At 40.5% G+C, this 19,843-nt stretch overlaps 1 protein-coding gene across 2 annotated transcripts in view; it reads left to right on the top strand.

Annotated features, from left to right (window-relative positions):
- ERC2 (ELKS/RAB6-interacting/CAST family member 2) overlaps positions 1–19,843 on the top strand; it is a 987,567-nt gene that overhangs the window by 588,566 nt on the left and 379,158 nt on the right. For both annotated transcript variants that reach the window (XM_011947267.1, XM_011947268.1), the window contains one exon: positions 2,777–2,937. In XM_011947267.1, coding sequence (XP_011802657.1) covers positions 2,777–2,937 — 161 coding nt within the window. The remainder of the gene's footprint in view (positions 1–2,776; positions 2,938–19,843) is intronic.

A 19,843-nucleotide genomic window follows, 5' to 3' on the forward strand; every position in this document is an offset into this window, starting at 1 on the left:
TTCATTGTGGTCACTCGGGGACTCAGGCTGAAAATGATGTCGTCTGAAACTTGCTTCCACGGTCACCATGGCAGGGAAAGGGTAACGCTGGAGTTGAACACTACCACTTAAATGTTTCTACCTGGAAATGACAGTGGTTTTAATTGGCCAAAGCCACAGCCAATTCGAAGGGCGAGGGGAAGTGTGGTCCTACCACGTGCCTGTAAGGAAGGGAACTAGGATATTGTGAAACCACTGTAATGATCACCACACCAGGGGACATATTTTTTGCTTTCTAAGGCTCTTGTTTTGGCAGCAAAGGAAACAGCTTTCAGGTCTCTAGAATATTAAACACAGGAAGAACCCATGGGCATCATCTAGGAAACTGAGATTCCAAGGGTAAAATGATTGTTTGCAAAAAGTTACAGAGAGAAACAGTGGTCATGCTAAGACTAGAAGGATGTATTCTGAGGCCAGTGCCCCACATGGTCCTCAGTGTACAATACTCACTGTCCAGGGCCACTCAAATTAGGAAAAGTGAGGAGCTTGGCCTGGGAACTTATTTTAAAACTCTGCTTCCAAGGTGTTGAGAGGAGCAGTTTCGTCTCATCTGATACTAGCAGTTACTGATGTTGGAGGCCAGTGGCATCTCCATCACTTACAACTCTGGATTATGTCTCCCAGGTGTCCAGGTTTCTCCATGTGCTTGTTGCTGAAATGGCTACAGCAGCCTGAAATCATTAGGCTAAAGTGTCATTTAAAGTTGGATTAATGTAGAACTAGCTAGTGTTTGCCCTAAGTGGTCCGGTGGCGGGTGACCTAAGACTTCGAAACCCAGCTGAATAGCTCCGTGTCTACAGATTGCAGATAGGTCAGCTTCGATGAATGAGAGAGATTGAACAAATGAAAATAATGGAGACCTCCCACTCCTCTGAAATCAATATTATGTTTGAAATAAAGAACGATTTATGACAGAAAAGGAATCATGAGGACACAGACCATCTCATATGGAGGGTCAGGCAGACTATCTGAATTGGCATATGGAATGATCATAATTCTGAGATTTTGGGGGTCACTGCTATTGAGTGTATCAAAAATAGAAAAAGGGAGGAAAACTTAAAACTCTGCTTTAACTTCATCACATATTGCTTTGGGTTTCTAGTCATGTTTGTGATGTCCTGTGAGCTTATATGAGAAACTAAAAAGTTTATTAATACTTTTTAAACTGTATAGATTTATAAAGTTAAAGAATAATGCAATTTACAGTTAAATAGGGGTGGTTTTGTCACTTTCATAGGTTGTTCTTTATATTCCTTGCTTTTTAAACTCTTTTTGGTTTTGGCTTTGATTTAAATTACATGATCATTAAATTTCCTCTTTTTATCAGGCAAAATGAAGGGTTTTCTAAATCTTAAAAGTATGTAATTTACCTTGGATGTAAACTATAATGCTTATTCTGAATAAATTCCATGTAAAACTGCAGAAATTGTGTAGAAAGTCTTTATGAATTGAAACTTAACATGTCATTGACACATTTTGAAGGGCGTTCTGTTGACTTTAGTGATGGATGAGCCTATTCTGCCAAGTTCAGCTGGAAGGGGTGTTTTAGAAAGCCAAACATCAACTCGAATCTAGAAACTTCCTGGAATCATGATTTTGGATCAGCAGGGTGGACACAGCCTACATCTGTGCAAGGGATGGCATTTTACCAGCTTGCTCCACGGAAGTCTTTGGAACAGAACCATAAACACCAGCCTTTTTTGTTGTGTGTTACCTTTTAAAAGTCCCCAAAGGTTTGGGGAGGATAAGGCTTTGCCTCAGGGCTCCCGGGTCTCATTTTTTGGGACCTGGCTGAAAACCCTGGATATTTGATAGTCTGGCTTATTTCTACGGTGTATTAGCACCCTATAAAAGTTACATGTCATTTATTTCAAGTTTAGAACCCTCTCAAACTTCAGGGGCAAACCAAACTTGAACCTTTTGTGGCTGAAATTCTGTTTACCTTTGGCCAAACCTTGCTTCCTGAATGTAAGGCTGGGAGGTGAGGTGAGAGGGACTCTTGAGGCTCCCTGGACATCGAATAGCTTTTACCAAACACAGTTTTGATAGGTTAAAATGTGACCGAATTTGAAGCACGCAGATTAACTTCCTGTCAAAGTACTCTGGGGCCTACACACAAACGTATATTGTGCTGGGCAAAATGCCTTTTGAGTGTTGCCTTCCTTCAGTGGTGAGGAAGTATCTGAGACTTTTGCCAAACAGAGGTTGAAACTGGGTCAAGCCATTCACCCCCAATTCTAATAAATACATTAAGTAGTTTTTATGAAGGTTATTGGACAATCCAATTGAACAAGGACCTTGGAGAAATTTGGACATTTCTTGTGTTTGAAACATTTTTTTAAGGATTTTTGCTCTGTTTTGTTTTAATTTTTTATTTCCATAGGTTTTGGGGGAACAGGTGATATTTAGTTACATGAGTAAGCTCTTTAGTGGTGATTTGTGAGATTTTGGTGCAACCATCACCCGAGCAGTATACACTGAACCCAATGTGTAGTCTTTTATTACTCAACCTCCTCCCAGCTTTTCCCCACAACTCCCCAGAGTCTATTAAATCATTCTTAGGTGTTTGCATCCTCATAGTTTCAATGACAGAGAAAGAAAGGGCTCCAAGACACAGCGGCCTGGTTCGAGGATCCCTATGATTCCTTTATGTTTATTGTTGGAACACAGGCTAGCAAGGGATGTCTTGTGCTTGAATGAAGGAGAAATAACACACAGAGCTCCATGTGCCTTTCAGATAGAGGAACTGATGAATGCACTGGAGAAGACCAGACAGGAACTGGATGCCACCAAAGCACGCCTCGCCTCCACACAGCAGTCCCTGGCCGAAAAAGAAGCGCACTTGGCCAACCTCCGGATTGAGAGGAGGAAACAGCTGGAGGAGATCCTGGAGATGAAGTGAGCACCCATTGTTGCTTTTGTAGCCTTTCTCTTCTAGCCTCTCTTGAGAGTGGGAAAGGGGAAGGGCTAGAGAAGATGAAGAAAGAGCTCAGAGAAAGAATAATTTAGCTCACACTTGCCTGGTCATTTCTGAAAGTACGTTTCTTATGTTTTAATTGTAACTTTAGTGTCTCCGTTTGCACATTTCTCACATCTGTTATTGAAAAAAATACAGATCCAGCTCTAGATTTTGGGTGTCTGTGTTTTGTGGATGGTGCTGGGATTCATAGATCTGTTGGAAAGGTCTGAGCCGGCCAAGAGACGGAGGCTTCGTTAAGCACAATGGTAATTTGAGCGCTGCTCAGAGTAAACTGGAAACTTTTCTGAGGAGGTATTTCCTAATTGTGGCTATAACTTTGCTAATTATATTCTTTTCACTTGTGTACAATGCCTGGTTTGTGTTGGCTCTCGCAGAGTCTCAAGGTTGGCACCTCTTTGTTTAGAAAGTGAAACTCTGATTTGCTGGGCTTATAAAAATAGGTTGGAAATCCCACATCCCCGCCACACCCCACCCGGGTGGGGGCTTGGGAAGCTAAATCAGGGAGATTGGATTGGAACTAATCACTTCCTTTGATTTAATCAATGACGTGGGGCTGAGTGCTGGGAAATGGTTGTCCTGTGGTCCTGTGACACACCCACCTACACCTCAGTCTTATCTCATTCTCACAATGAAAGAGCATCATCACGGAACAACATAGGAAAGAAAATTACTGAGAGATTTTCATAAATATCAATTGCAATAGGTCTGTTTGTAAAGAACTAGTCAACAAGGAGCATCTCTGTGTTTTTAAATGAAATAATCACTAAATTATAATTTAAATCGAACTTCCCTCCACAATAAGGGGAAACATACATAATTACGGCATCTTAAGCCTGTAACACAGACTTTGAAATTGGTGGCTAGGTATGGAAGTGACCTTATGGTGACCCAGCAAGCCTTACACATGGTTAGCATTAAACGCAGAAAGCTTAGATCATGGAAAACATGGAATGAAATAGTTTGAAGGATTTAATAATGAGGACAAAACATTTATTCCTCATCAACTACCTCAGTTTCTCCAAGACCAAAGAATAAGTAGGGTTTTTTTTTTTCACATATAAACTAGCATTTTTTTCTAATCAAATATAATATAATAAAAACAGGTATTATTATACTCGGTTCAGAGTTGAGGGAGCTGAGACTCAGAGAGATTCACATAATTTGCTTAAGGCCATCTGGCCACGACAAAACTAGTTTTCTACCTCAAGCTCCATTTCTGCTATCTAATTTTCTCGAGGAATTTATGTGAACTCATTAAGACTGGAACTTGTGTCTGTTTGAGTCACTGTAGTCATCATGCTGCTGAGGGCAGTGCCAGGCACATGGGAGGTACTCAGTGACTGTTTGCTGCCTACGACAGTGTCTTGAATATGATAGGTGCTCAATGGTTTGTTGAGTGAGTGACTAGATTGAATACTGGAGGCCGAATTTTGTGTAGCTAAGAAGAAAAGTATTTTAAGTATCTGTGATATTATCACCTTCATCAATAATTTATTAACACTGTTGAAAGGATACATGTTTATAAGCACAGCATACATAAAATCTTGATGTTTGCCAATATTTACTGTTGTTTAAAAGATTAACTTATGTAATTAGTTGTGGAATATGTGTATGAATTTAAATGACACCCAGAAAAATTATAACTGTCAATATGTGTATAAACACTCAGCTGAGAAAGACCAAAAGTATAGTGTAGTGTTAAATAATTGAAGAAACAGCAATATGCAAAATGGAAAGTCCATTTATGAATGTTTTCATGTTAGAATCTAAAGTTATGTCTTTTTATAATATCTATATACAAAGGTCATAAAATGGTTTATTTGAGAAGGCTTCCATCTTGCTGATATTGACCAATAAAACTTCATTTCCTAGAAAACAAGGTGGAATGTTATGATTTATACAAGAATAGAGAAAGATTTTGGAATTACATATACTTCCACCTTCATTTTGGATTTGATTTTTGAATGAAGGAGAAAAAAATACTGAAATTCAACTTATGACTTAGTTTTACCCTCGAAAAATTTAGCATATGTTTTTATTTTTGCATTTTACTTTCCATAATAAATGTAGTATAGAATAAAAATAATTTATTAACAATAGCCAATGCTAGTATTAGTGCATTAGCAATACGGGTCCATTGATTCAATCAGCCCGTATTTTCTGTTCACCTGTCTCTCCTCTTCCTCCCTGTGTGTTATGTGTCAAGTCCAGCCTAGTTTTTCTCCTTGTTTTCCAACTGTTCTCAAGTTAACTCTCCATCTCCTGAAGTGATTTATTATGCCATTATAAAGAAATTTTAATTACTTCCTGTTTATAAAAGGAGCATATACTTTCAACATTTTGAGAGAACAAGTAATGGTGAAGTATGCTGGTTTGTGAGTCATCAGACCCCGGGTGGAATCCTGTTGCTTCCACCTGGTGACTGTGTGACTTGGGAGAAATACCCTTAACCTCACTAAACTTCCAGTTTCCTCCCGTAATGACTTGAATGGGAGTGGTTGTGAGGAGGGGTTCTCAGCAGAGGGCTTGGCACACAGAAAATGATATATGTATGCAAATAGCACTATCAGCCAATGAAAATATGTCCTTTGTTTAGTATACTTTGTGAAGAGTATCATTTATCTAAAATTTGGATTTATTTTTCTAAAACATATAAACTTTTTCCATGTGTATGTTTTCCCACTTAACTTCATGGTTTCAGATAGCACCTAACTAAGACCTCTTTTGGTGAATTGCCACATTATTGCTGAAGTGCTTAATCTGCTGCCACTGCAAAATAAATACAAAATTCCTGTGTTAATTCCTTTGGTGAAAGTAACAAAGCCCTGCTTCATTAAGCCTGATATGGACCCTATTCACTATTTAACTGGCCTAGAAGCCCAACCTGTGGGCTTCTGCCCTGGGACTATGGGAGGACTCAGATGCAGGGCAAGTATATTGACTGAGATCCTCAACTAGAGGCACCAGCCTCTTGGGCTGTTCAAGTTCGCCACTGGTTTGTTCAATCACAGTGTTTAAGCTGAATTGACACACGGGTTACTTGACATTGATCGAGTCCACGTAAGTTCGTGGGAACAGTCAGATGGGTATTATCGTTGTTGGTGAGTTGTTAGCATCTGTGCCAAGCATTGTTGGTTTTTCATTCAACCGGCACCCATCATCTTTAGACAGGCATCTTTATGTCAGGTCTACCCAGTTTCCAAACTCTGGTGGGAAGGGAGAGGCTGTGTGGTATTAGAGAGAAGAGGGGTGGGGCTGTGAGTCAAGAGAAAGGAACTGTGATCTCACAGCTCATTTCTGTCTCACCCCATAACATTAAACATCACTCTCTGGTTGCCTCAGTTTTCTCTTCAGTAAAATGGAGGTGGTAATACCTGCCCTGCTTACTCTATAGAACTCTTATAGGGATAAGATTTCTTTTTTTAAGTAGCAAACTAAAATTAGTATAAACCAGCACATGTGAAAGTGCTTTGAAACCTAAAAGGGCCTTTGAAATAAGAGGTTGTATCTGTTAAATTCGTTGCAAACCAAATGGCACAGTTTTAGAATGGGAAAGCAACTGAGTCCAACCTCCCAGCCTGCACAAGCCAGTCTCCCATTCACAGGATTACTCATAAGGAATTCACCAGGCCCTGGTGAACACCATTCCCATGGCAGGCCATGGGCCCATAAGGTGGTGGTTCATGTTTCATGGCTCTTACAGGTAGCTCATTTGTCCTTATGTTGAACTGAAATGTCTTTCCATTTGTCCTGGTTTTTGTTCCAGAGCTATACAGAATTTACCTGAACCCCATCCAAAGATAGATATTTGTTTAGATATTTGTTAGGTGATATTGTTCATTTTAAAAGAAAAAAGAGGCAGTATAGAGAAACAACATGAAAAAATTACTCATGATCCTAACATGGAGAGAGAGAGAGACACTGATGGCATTTTGGTGTATACTTTTGCAAATGCTCCTTATTTTGTAAAGAAAATTGGACCGTACTTGCATATTTGCAAGTCCCTCTTCTTTTGTGAATGTGAACAACCTTCTATGTTGCAAACATAGGATCGTATTATTTTTAATTACTCAATATACTATCATATAGGTTTACGTCATTATTGGGCATCTGTCTCAGTTCCAGTGTTTTGATAAGCATTCTGCTGTTTAATTTTATTTTATTAACATATTTCTAAATACCTGTGGATTGTCAGGCTGCTGCGAGAAATAATACAAAGAGGGTTCTCATATCCTTCAACCATTTCCCTAATTGGTAACATCTTGCATAACTAAAGTACAATATCACATGAGGAAACTGATATTGGTACAATCTACCGGCCTTCAAATTTCTCCAGTTTTACCTATCTATTAACATTATTCCAATTTCTCCAGTTTTACATGCACTTGTGTGTTTGTGTGTGTTTAATTATATCCACTTTTATCGTATGTGTTGATTTGTGTCACCACCACCACCGTCAAGATGCAGAACTGTTTAATCATCACAGTGACCTCTGGTACTATCTTTTTATAGTTACATCCACTCTTAGGCTGTATAATTTTTACCCAAAGTTTTGTTTTGTGTTATATCATTTTGGGATATGTGCCACACTGACCTACATTTTCTCCTACCATTCTTCTTTAGCTTTTCTTATTTTAAATGCCAACTGGATTTAGAGTGAATAAATATTGCCTGATTCTTCCATTGTAAGGATTTCTCATGATGTGATTTTATTTTATTTACAGTGGAATTTTCTTTTAATGTTGGATATTGAGAATCTGTCACATGGTAGGCACTCAAAAAGTATTTGAAAAACGAAAGGATGGATTAGTTAAAAAATGTATAAATATTCACTGATGATCTACCATGTGCTAGGTACTGTTTTAGATGAAAAAACGTGACCTTGTTGAGCTTGCATTGTAGTAAAATGAGTGAAGGAAATGAATACACAAATAAGCAAATAAATGAATAGATACATAGATAAAGTAGTTTCTCATGTAACCCAAGAGGTTTGGAATCCCACTTAGAAAGTCATTTCCTAAGGTAAGGACCCTTTTGGTTATTTGGCGCAAGAAGGGACATGGGAAGTGTGTTGTACTTTCCTGTAATCTGGGAACACTTTTAGGAACTGAGGCCAATTTGATTCAAATGGAGAGTCTTGATTGTATAGTCATCCCTTGGTATCTGTGGGTGATTGCTTCTAGGACCTCCTTTAGATACCAAAATCCATAGTTGCTGAAGTCCCTGATATAAAATGGCATAGTATTTGCATATAACCCATGCACATCCTCCTGTGTACTTTAAATCATCGTATACTTTAAATCATCTCCTGCCTACATATACCTAATACAACGTAGATGCTATGAAAATAGTTGTTACATTTGTATTGTTTAGGAAATAATAGAAAGAGAAAAAGTCTGTACATGTTCAGTGTAGATGCATTTTTTCCCCAAAATATTTCTGATCTGTGGTTGGTTGAATCCACAAATGTGGAACCTGTGTATACAGAAGGCCAACTGTATTTTGTGTGGATTATTTCCCTCAACATTCCTGGCTTAGTCTGTTTAGTGTTGCTATAAAGGAATACTGAAGCAGGGTAATTTATAAAGAAAAATGGTTCATTTGGCTCATGGTTCTGCAGGCTGTACAAGAAGCTTGGTGCCATATCTGCTTCTGGTGAGGGCCTCAGGCTGCTTCCACTTATGGCAGAAGGGAAAGGAAAGCTGTATGTGTAGAGATCACATGGGGAGAGAGGAAGCAAGGTGGAGATGAGGGAAAGAGCCATGCTCTTTTTAGCAATCAGCTCTTTCAGGGAAACTAGCAGAGTGAGAACTCACTCACCTACAAGGGAGAGGGCATTAATCTATTCAAGGGATTCACCCCACAACCCAAACACCGATCTCCCAGTAGGCCCCACCTGGGATCTAATTTCAATAGGAGTTTAGGAGGGGACAAATATTCAAACCACAGCAATACCCTTCTTCAGTCTGTTCTTTATTGGTTGGTATTCTAACTGCTGGTTATTATTCCTCTGCTGGAAGAAAATAACAGTTCCCAACCATATATTTTCATAGTACATAATATTCACCTTTCCTTGTGTATAAGATTATTCTTTTACTTAAAATATATCTGAAACTTCTTGCTAAAACATTTCATAATGGTTCAGTTTTGTTACATTTACTCATATTTAAAAGGATTTTATTAAAAGTATATTAAGAACATCATTTTATGTTTGATTTTATTAATGCCAGTTAATAAGCTTACATTCCAGTAACCAAAGCCCCATTATTTAATGTATGGCAGGTGGAGTTGAAATCTGTGGCTAAAAGAAATTGAGGGCTGTGAGATACAGTACTTAAAAATCTGTGTGCATTTGCTTGGATGATTTAAACTACTATAGTAGTTTAATAGGTAGACAGGCATCCTAATTGATATTTTTCATGTAGTATAAAATGCTAAGTTGAATAAGGGTTTTGATAGTTGCTTAATAGTCACATTTTTTGAAATGTTTATTTTAGACTTTTGGTGGTGATTTCCTATGCTTATGCAAACATTTTCAGCAGGCCCCTATGTTTTTAACTCATCTGACGATATGGTGCAATTCATCTTAATTTACTGGGTATTGTTGGGTTTTAGACATATTCTCCAGATAGCCTCACAAGTCTTTGTATACACTGGATTATTTTAGGACATTTACAGTGAGGTAAGGCAGCAGCTTATTCGAGGGCATTATCCTGTTGGCCTCTTTGATCTAAGATCCTTTCTGAGAGAGCCACTCATTAGGTAAGTACCCTTCAAAGGAGAGCAAGGGTGCAGAAATGATAAAATCAATTTATTTTTTACTTCATGCCAACATGAGAAAAGACAAATCACATTTTTTTAGGATGGAATCCTAAGTGCCTAGCAATTTGGACAGGATAAATGGAGTCTGGGAGAAGAGTTTTGAAGCCAATTGTTACTTAAAATTGATAAACTCAATAAACAAGAGGGTTGTGCTAGCCTACAGAGATACTATGGGGATTGACTGAGATTATAAATTCATGAGAAAGTGATTTTTAATCCACAAAAGGCTATACATATATTAATATGTTATTTACATCCATTACAGTTAGCATACACTAATCCTGTCTGTAATTTACAATTTGGCCTTCTCCATTCAAGAATTTCTTTCTTTCTTTCTTTCTTTCTTTCTTTCTTTTTTTTTTTTTTTTTGCTATAATACTATTCTTTCTTTAACCAGTAGTTTATTTAGAAAAACTTTAACATGCCCAATTAAAAAAATACTAAATACTATGGTAATGTATCCTAGAATGTCTTATTTGTCATCTGTTTCTCTTTACTACCTGCTCAGTTCCAACAGGTATTTAAATCAGCTAGAACACTGATGAAGCCTAATGAAGCTTTCTGAGTTACATGTACTGATTCAGGACAGGTAGCAGAGAGGGAAGGGATAAATGTCACAAAAAACGACTCACTCAAAATCAAGTTTGGTTTTAGCTGCAGGCAGTGACATAAATGGACGGGTTGCTTACCACTCCAGATTTCTGTTTCCTTCTTTTAACTCTGAAGTTGATGGCTTATAGTCTACAGCAAAAACAAAACAAAACGACAAAAAAACGATGCTGAACATAAAACTTATAGTGGGTAAGTAAAACTTAACTATAAAGAAAATAACTTTAGAATAGAGGAATGTTCTAGTTAGCTTCAAATGCAAGAATCAGAAAACCCCACATTCCAGAAGCTCATACAAGTAGCTTTGTAATCACTAGGGACTCATGTTCCTTCTGTCTTGACATTTTGCCCTTTTTAGCATTTGCTTGCACCTCTTAGTGTGAGACTTTCGCTTCAGTTCCAGCTATCCAACAATCCCTATTCCAACCATCAGAAAGGAGACATGAGAAAGAAACCTCCCTGTCCTTGAAGTTACACATCCCATCCATTGACATCTGAGTCATTTCACAGTTTATTCAATATTTGCTGAGCATCTGCTATGTGCAAGGACTGTTCTAAGCCCTAGGCACTTATCTAAGCCCTGTTCTTAGTGAACAGAAAGGACTCTATGAACAAAAATCCTTCTGTTGGTGGAGCTTATATTTTACTAGATGTGAGAACTGCATGCTGCAGAGGACATTTTCATCCCAAGTGAAAGGCAAAGGCAATCTCCAAGACCCCTCCTGTATGTAATTCCACTAAATAAATGCCCTGTCACATAGATGATACTTAGGAAATGCTGGGATCTTTTTCGTTCCTTCCCTTGAGAAACTTAATTTGAATGCAGAAACTCTACCAACAAAAAAAAGAAAAGAAAAAGAAAGAAAGAAAAAAGGAAGTTACTGCATGGTTTAGGACACTGCGCTAATACATCCACAGCAGAATTTTCCCTGAATTTTTAGGCATTTATTTTTTGTAAAATTCTTAGGTTATTAAATATATGAGCCAAGCAGGGATGAGTTAAATTGCATGTCAGGTAAAAGTTCATCCTTGCCTTGAGGAATGTACTATCTTGGATCAAAATGTCTTCAGAGAATTAAATTAGCCCAGGCATATATACTATTTAGTGCATGCAGACTTTGGGTGATGGGATTAATATTACCAGTGAACACTTATTAAGTGCTGATTCCATGGACTAAGTACTTCACCCAGATAGTGCTGTCACCTCCTGTGAGGCGGGGAGTATTATTGCCCCCATTTTGTGGATGGAAACACTGAGGCTCATATATGTGGAACTCAAATACAAGTCTGTTTGACATTATAGTTCACAGTCTTAGCCATTGAGAGCACTGTCTCCCAATGAAGAACTTGGGATATCAGTGTAAGAATTTCAAGTGTGGGAACAGTGGCACCAGTTTTCGTTAAATAGTAGAAAGCAGTGGGCAGATAGGTGCTTCTTCCCTTCTTTGGGGCAGGAGGACAGCAGGATGGGGAGGTGGTGGGAGGAAGGGGGCCTGAGGAGAACTAGTTGGAGAAGGCCTTTGAAGTTGGCTTTCTTATCTTAAAACAAAATAAGGGACACACTGTCTTCTGGCCAAAAACATGCGCTGTATGTATAGTTTTAATAGTGAAAAATGTCAGTCAAAAAGGCCCTCAGCCTGGTGGTTTTTAATGGAAATACAAACATTTTCTGAGCTAGAGAAGTATAGTCTTTCAGCTTAAATAATCATAATCAGCAGTTAAATAATCTAAATGCTTGTGAATCATAGAGTTTAAATAATTCCAAGCACCATACTTCATGTTATCTCTATCCTCACAGCAGCCGCATAGGGGCTACGGAAGGTCACCCATTAAAAAAAGGGAAAAAAAATTCAGGCCTTCCAACCTCCTAAAAGATGGCAAGTCAGAGGAGGCAGTCTTGGCCCTTTCTTCTAATCCAAGAGCCACAACGTATTGAAAGAATTCTGAGCAGTACCTGATCTAATGCTGTAGGGGGCGTTGCCAGATTTAACCCCTTGAGGCAAGGGACAGGGCAGCCACATCACACAAAGAAACACTAAGGAGCCGAGAGTACAGAGGAATCACACATCAAATCCTGAAGGAATAATTATTTATGTAATCTCAGCACTTTGGGAGGCTGAGGCCGGTGGATCACTTGAGCTCAGGAGTTCGAGACCAGTGTGGGCAATATGGCAAAACCATGTCTCTACAAAAAAATACAAAAAGTCAGCCAGGCATGGTGTTGCATACCTGTGGTCCCAGCTACTCAGGAGGCTGAGATGGGAGGATCTCTTGAGCCTGGGAGGTTGAAGCTGCAGTGAACTGTGATTGCATTACTGCACTCCTGCCTGGGTGACAGAATGAGGCCCTGTCTCAAAAAAAAAAAAAAAAAAAAAAGTGAGAGAGAAAAGAAAAAGAATTATTGGTGCAGTGAGCAGAGCCCTGAGCACCCTAGTTCATAGCCTGACTCTGCCAGTTGTAGTTGGTTGAGCCCAGATACACCTGACCTGGTCTTTCCATCTGGTAACAGGCCTGTGGACTCAGATGACTTCATTAATATTCAGTGATTCTCTGAGGCCGTGGCTCTCAACTAGGGGTGGTTTTACCTCTCAGGGGAACATTTGGCAAGGTCTGGAGACATTTTTGGTCATCCCAACTGGAGGGAAGGTGCCACTGGCATCCAGTAGGTAGAGGCCAGGAGGCTGCTAAACATCCTGCGACACATAGGGCAGCCCCAACAACAAGGAATGTTCTGGCCCAAAATACCAGTGGTCCTGAGGTTGAAAAACCTGTAACTAGCCTCATTTTTTAGACTGGTGTTTCTTAAACTGGGGAAGAGAGAAGAGCTTTGTAGGGTCTCATCTCTGATTTAACTTGACTTATTTTCACATGGAATTCACACAGGATGTATTTTCCCATTCAGCACAATGGTCAGGCATAGAGGTTGTAGTGGCCTGGGGACTTCCCATTCTGTGTAGATGACTTTGACCTCTTGATTCTGGCTTGCTTTCTTGGCATTAAAGACCAGCTCACCATGTAGGTCCCCAGTGGAATTGACAGTTCTCAGATTCAAATCCTCAGGGGATGGAGCTCCCTATGAGATGTAAACCCTGGCTGGGATCCGAAAGACCTGTTCCATCAATGCATGCTGCTTGGCAGACAACACAATCCTGTCTAGCTCCAGAATTCCATCATTCTTTAACCTGTGGTTCTTTCTGGTCCACAGTGTGCCCAACTTTAAATTGAGAGTGTGAAATTGGACAGTCCTCAAGGGTTAGGCTGGTCCTGTAAATTGATGCACAGGTATAACAGCCCCTTTACTCTCTTTCCACTTCTGTCTCTCCTTTGCATTTGTTCCTTTCTTCACAGCATCCCTCTGGGTAGCCAGATCTTTTTCTAGGGAAACACTTCTTACAGTGTTCATTTAGAGCAGAAAGGATAGAAGAGAAATGAGAACACTGGTGAGGTGGACAATCTATGCCAGTGCAGGGCATGTGGGCATCCAAGGGAAACCAACTGCTGCCTGGATGCCAGATGCCTGCCTCAACTCTGAAGGGCAGGTCTTGGGCAAATCCCAGTTCGTAGGGTTTCTCTGCCTCCCTGTAACATTTTCTTTGCCTTGGTAAAATCCAGTCCAAATATTATCAAGCAAAGTCTCAACCCTAAGGATGAAGAGGGTAAACATCAAGATTGGTTTCCTCATTGGAAAGAGCTATTACAAAAGGATCCAAGTCAATGAAGACTTAGAGGATTTTAAGGGAGGAATAGCATGGAGGTGGGCTTTGAATGTTCTTGATCTCTCCTAAATACTCAATGTTTGTCAAATGAATGAATGAATGTTGATGAAAATTATATTTTGCTTTTTGCTGGCTGCCTCTTTTTCCTTTCCCCCTTTCTTACCCACTCTCTTCTCCTCCACTCCATCTCCTGTTTCTTCTTTTCCTTCCTCTCTTCCTTCTTTTCACTTTCCCCCATCTTTCTCTCTCCTCTTTGTCTTTTTTTTCCCCCTTTCCTATCCCTGTTCTGGTGCTTTACAAAGCACAGGGGTTCAACATGCTTTCCGCATTTTCTCAACATAATGGTTGTCTTGTTAGATTCTAATTTTGACTTTTGGGCAGGAGGCAGACCAAAGCAGACCAAACATGTGGGAAGAGGGGTGAGAGAGAGAGTGTGCGTGTGTGAGTGAGTTTGGGGGCAGAAAAGGAGAGTCTGGCCCTGGCAATTTTGCCTGGGCAATGAGATGTGTTAAGGGAGACCACTCAGTTTCCAGGAGCAAAGCGATCGAGAACTATAGCTCAAAGGCAAGCTGCCAGTCAAGTGGGACGAGTCTTTTGTTTTCCAGTCACGGAATTTGGGAACCAACAGATTGTGAAAATTGAAATGCAGTGTTTGACTTGATCTTTTGGTTAAGCCAATTCCCTGGGATCTTAATTCGAACCTGCAGGAAGCTGAGGCCAACTCTGAGAGTCTGTTATTACCTTACCCCTGATGCTTCACTTACTTGAAGACATTTGCAGAGTGCACTGCAGCCAGTGCCAGCATGCAGTTATGATAACAGTTCAATTGCTGTCTTTCCACTCTATTTTGAAATTGGTGTTTTTGTGTTCATTTCACTGAGCCCTGAGCTTGGAGCTTCTTTCTCTTCCTGGCTCTGCCTCTGGAAGTTTTCTTGGAAAACGTTCCCTTCAATGTATTTTCAAGGCTCCTGTCAACTAATGCTTTATTATAAGGCAGTGTGGGATTGGGTAGGTCCAGTGGTTATTCTCTGCTTCCCCTCTCCTGATCATTTTCCTGGAAACTGACCCCTGTGAGCGGCATCACTGGGGTTCCCTTGCTGGCTGACTCTGGGGAGGGTCTGGGGCCAGTAAGAGGCACTTCAGGAAATGGGAGAGGCAGAATAAAAAAAAATCTAGAGAATTTTCTCCTGCTTCCCTTCTTGCTTTGGGGCCACATCTCTGGCCATAGCAGCTTCTCTCCATGACTATAGCTCCCTCTCAGCAGTGCCCATTCATGGCTCCCAGTGTCCCTGGGATTGACTCATTCCTCCCTTTGGCCCTTCAGCCTGATGTGTGGTAATGGCTGTCCAGTGTTGCTAGTGTCTGGATGCCTCAAGGTCTCATTTCTTTCACTAACCCTGCCCACCCCTACTTCTGTAGCCTCTCCATTGAAGTCTCCTCGTTGGAATCATCTGTGTCGAATTCTGTTGCTTTCAGGACTTAGACCAGCACAGTGGGGAAGGCCATGATGCCACGGTCAAATACATAAGATTTGTTAGAATGATTTAACAGTCATTTGTTAAATCATTTAAAGATTTGTTAAATCATTGTTAAATCATTCTAACAAATCATTCTAACAAGTGTTAGAATATGTTGTTCGAAAATGTTTACATTTCCCATATTAAGAAATTCCGGGAAAATAAGCTGATTGATACTAAAGTCAAAGCACTAAAACAAAACCACCATTCTGTGGTTTTGTAAAGAGAAATGGCTTCCAAATGACCCTTCAACATGAATGACTTCTGCTGCTCCTACCTTAGAAAGATGTGGGGCTGGGGTTCCCAGAGCCAGTCTCAGTTTCGCGTCAAGTGAAAACAGCCCCATACTCCTTCCATGTACAAAGAAAAGTCTCCCCGCCTTATTCTTCAGCCTACGGAAAGTTGGTTTGACTGAGTTTATTGAGACAGAAGCAAAGAGAATATTCTAGGAGTCCCTGATCAAGTACAACTCAACTGCCTCCAAGGTATGGGTAGCATTCTTGGAGGCAAACTCAGAGCATTTTTGGTTTCCAGGAAGCTGAAGGCAGTTGCAGCTTTTTGTTGCAACTGCTCTAATGCAACACACTAGACGGACGTAAGGCAAGCTAAGCGCTCCTTCTCAAGGATTCAGTCATTTGTTTAGTCACTGACTCATTCATAAAACAAATTATGCTGGGAAGTCAGTTATTTCTTGAGAGAATGAACAAATATTTATTTATTGAGTACCTAGTTAACAGTCTAATGTCCAGTCAAAGCATGAGACATCAGAATGCAGAATGACAACTGGGTAAGTGTATGAAAGAGGAGAGGTCCCTGGACCCAAGCTTCCTGAAGGCACTCTGAGACGTGTTTGGGAGCCACATTAGGGGAAGGGGTGGGGATGGTGGGTAGGGTCAGGGGGAGTTTATTCCATAAGAGGGGATCTGCCTGTGCAAAGGCCCTGTGGCAGAAGGACTGATTTGCCTTCTGTTTGCTCAGTGGCAGCCTGTGTGACTGGAACATAGAGATCAAAGGGGAAAACTAGGTTGGTTGAGGCTGGAGAGGTGGGCAGAGGCCAGACTACCCAGGGCCTTGGGGCCATGGTCAGATTATTGATGTTTATCCTAAGAAAAGCAGAAACCCATGGAATGGAAATGACATGACTGGGTTGTGTTTTGAAAAGAATAACAAATAACTACAGTGTAAAGATCTTTTTATATATATATATATATCAACTCATGTAATCTTCACAACAGCCTTCCAAGATAAGTACTGTTATCATCTCTATTTTACATTTCAGGCAACAGAGGCTCAGAGAGATTAAGTAACTAACTAGTCCTGGGTCATATGGCAAAGGTGGGATTTGAACCTGTCAGGATTGTCCTGTGGTTTGGCCATGTGTTTGACAATGGCACCGCCCTGCCTCTGGCTTCTGTGAGGAGAATACATTTGGATGTGGGCACACTAGAAGAATGGCCCTCTTTTTCCTTTCTTCCTGCCCACTCTGCACTGGCTCCCCTCAACACTTTCATCATTGCATGCAGGAGAGCTGTGGGGGAATGATTTTGGCAACTGTTGCTCTAGTCCAGGGTTTCTCAGTGCAGCCCTGTTGAGATTGAGCTGGATAATTCTTTCTTGTGGGGCCTGTCCTGTGTTTAGTAGCATTCCTGGCTTATGCTCATTAGATGACAGTGTCAATTTCCCTCCCCCAGTTGTGACAGTCAGAAATCACTCCAGACATTACCACCAGAGGTCTTCTAGAGGGCAAAATCACCCCTGTTTGAGAACAGCTGGTCTAGTCCTAGCCTGTGTCTGTCTGTTGTTTCTCACCTTGGACCTGTGGCCCAACTCTTTCCTGAAATATCATGGACCTTGAGCCAGTGTATTAGTGGCACTAGTAGAGTTTTAACACTGGCTCATGCCCAGCACCTCTGGAGGCAGATGGGCTCAGACCAGGTAGATTCAGAAAGCTTAGAGAAGAGCATTTTCTACTATTCAGCCTTTGGTGGGGTAGCCTAGACACTTGGCCATCACTCAGAGCCATTTTCTTTTCTCTGGGGACATATACCTTTTCAGTTCTATGCAACTGATTCCAATATGAACCTTTTATAATCTACTCTCATGTCTGGGCATTGCCTGTCAAATTTCTGGAGAACTATTTCCTAAAGAGCTATGAAACTTTCCTTTGCAGGCTTTCATTTGTTGAGAAGGCTTTTCTATTGAAGCTAACTGCCCATTGCAAAGCTGAATTTCTCAAATGCCTATATTTGGAGAAGAGACTTTTAAGTAATTAACAATCCCCTAGTAAATCCTATTTTTTTTAGAAAGTGCCACGAGAAGCCTGCATGGAAGCCTGGCATCCATGCAGATATGTGGAGAGAAACATACAAGCCCTCAAATGAGGTATGACCGTGAGTCTGGTGTTGATGAGTAGTTGTTTCTCTTCCTCCAAAGGCAGCAGATGCCTCTGTGGAATGGAGTAGAGTATTCTAGGAACACCATCTCTTCTTTGTTGGGCCAATGGGTTTGGGTAAATAACTGTTAATTTTTAAAATGTCAATTATATACTAAAGTGAACCCCCACATGACCTCCATCCAATTTCAGCAATTATCAGCTCATTGCCAGTCCTGTTTCCTTTCTATTCCCCACTTCCCTGCCTCATCCCTATATTATCTGAAGCAAAACTAAGACATTATGTCATTTCATCCATAAATATTTCAGTATAAACATTATTTTTTCAGATAAACATCTTGACACCAAATTACAAACTTTTTAAAGTAGAGGAGAATTCTAACGAAGACTTTTCCCCATAGAGGTGAAACCCTCTGGCACCCAAATATGAAAGGCTTAGATTTTAATTAAAAAAAAAATATTGTTGTAAAACAGCAAAATGGACCATTTGGTGGTATTATATGGGGTCATCAGAAGGATTTACACCACTGACACATTCCTTAATTGATTTTGGCTCTGTTCTTTGAGGATTTTGCTTAAGTCTTGATGTCCCAGGGCTGACATAATTACATCTTGGTTAGAGTTTTGTTGTCTCTTTATGATTATTGACATTTCTTCATATAAATGGAAGGGATTTCCTGTCTCTTTTCAACTTCTTGGCTGAATGGTGCCTCTTCCGGATTTTGAAGAAACAGCTTTCAGAGTGTGAGCTTGAACTGATCAGTGGCCACAGTGTCTACACCTAAGGGTTCTTGGATCCTGATTAATAGTAGCTTTTCTGCAGAGAATGAAACTGAGATTAAGCCTTCTTTGTAGGGAAATTAAACACCTGAATCTCTGGTGAGGTCTGAACATAAGCCGCTCAGCTTCTTGCACTGTTTTTCTTAAGGATCACATCAGCATCACATCAGCTTACCCCCAAAACCACTTGTTTTATTGGGAAAAAATTCACTTCTTCATGGTTGCTCACTCTGGAGGATTAATTAATTCAACTCTCATTTATTGAGCAATAACTGAGGACCTCCCACTGTACTAGATGTTGATCCAGTCATGGCTCAGTCCCAGCTTTCTGGGAGCTTACTCCAGTATTGATTATTTGAATGTCTATTGTACGTCCAACCTTGACACCACTTTGGTGATTTGCAGGGTCAGTGGGGTGGCTTCCATATCCAAATATCCTTCAATTAAGTAACCATGGGATTTTTATCTAGGGCTTGAATTGACTTTCAAATCTGTTTGCTCTAGAGAGGATTGATTCAAAACGCTACAACAGCTGGGTCAGGAACTTGAGCAGCATTCTAGCCCTGGCTCCAATGGAAGCTAGGGAGAGAAGGTATCTGAAATGGGATGAGAAATGTGAAGGCCATAGTCCCATCCCAAAACAGACTTTGTGTCCATCACAGTTCTGTTGAGAGTTGGCTTTGAGCCAAGGAAGACTGAGAGGTGACAATTAAATGTCGTCATGGAAACAGTGTTTCTGCTCTGTAATCTCATCTGGTGGTGTTCCTTAACTCTTTGGGCTCCTTAACCCCTGGGAAGGGGTCTCTTAGTATCTGCTTGAGCACTGGGGTGATGAGGGATGCATTAGCACAAGGGTAAGTGTCCGGGCTTCAGGGGATCAGATGACTTTGATTTGAATCTTGGCCCTAAAGCTGCTCTACTGGCTCTGTGACCTTGGCCAAGTGTGTAAATCACATTCCCTCCCCTGTGGGATTCTTCTGAGCATTAA

The sequence above is a fragment of the Colobus angolensis genome, unplaced genomic scaffold (assembly GCF_000951035.1).
Source record: "Colobus angolensis palliatus isolate OR3802 unplaced genomic scaffold, Cang.pa_1.0 Scaffold26, whole genome shotgun sequence".
Lineage (NCBI taxonomy): Eukaryota > Metazoa > Chordata > Mammalia > Primates > Cercopithecidae > Colobus > Colobus angolensis.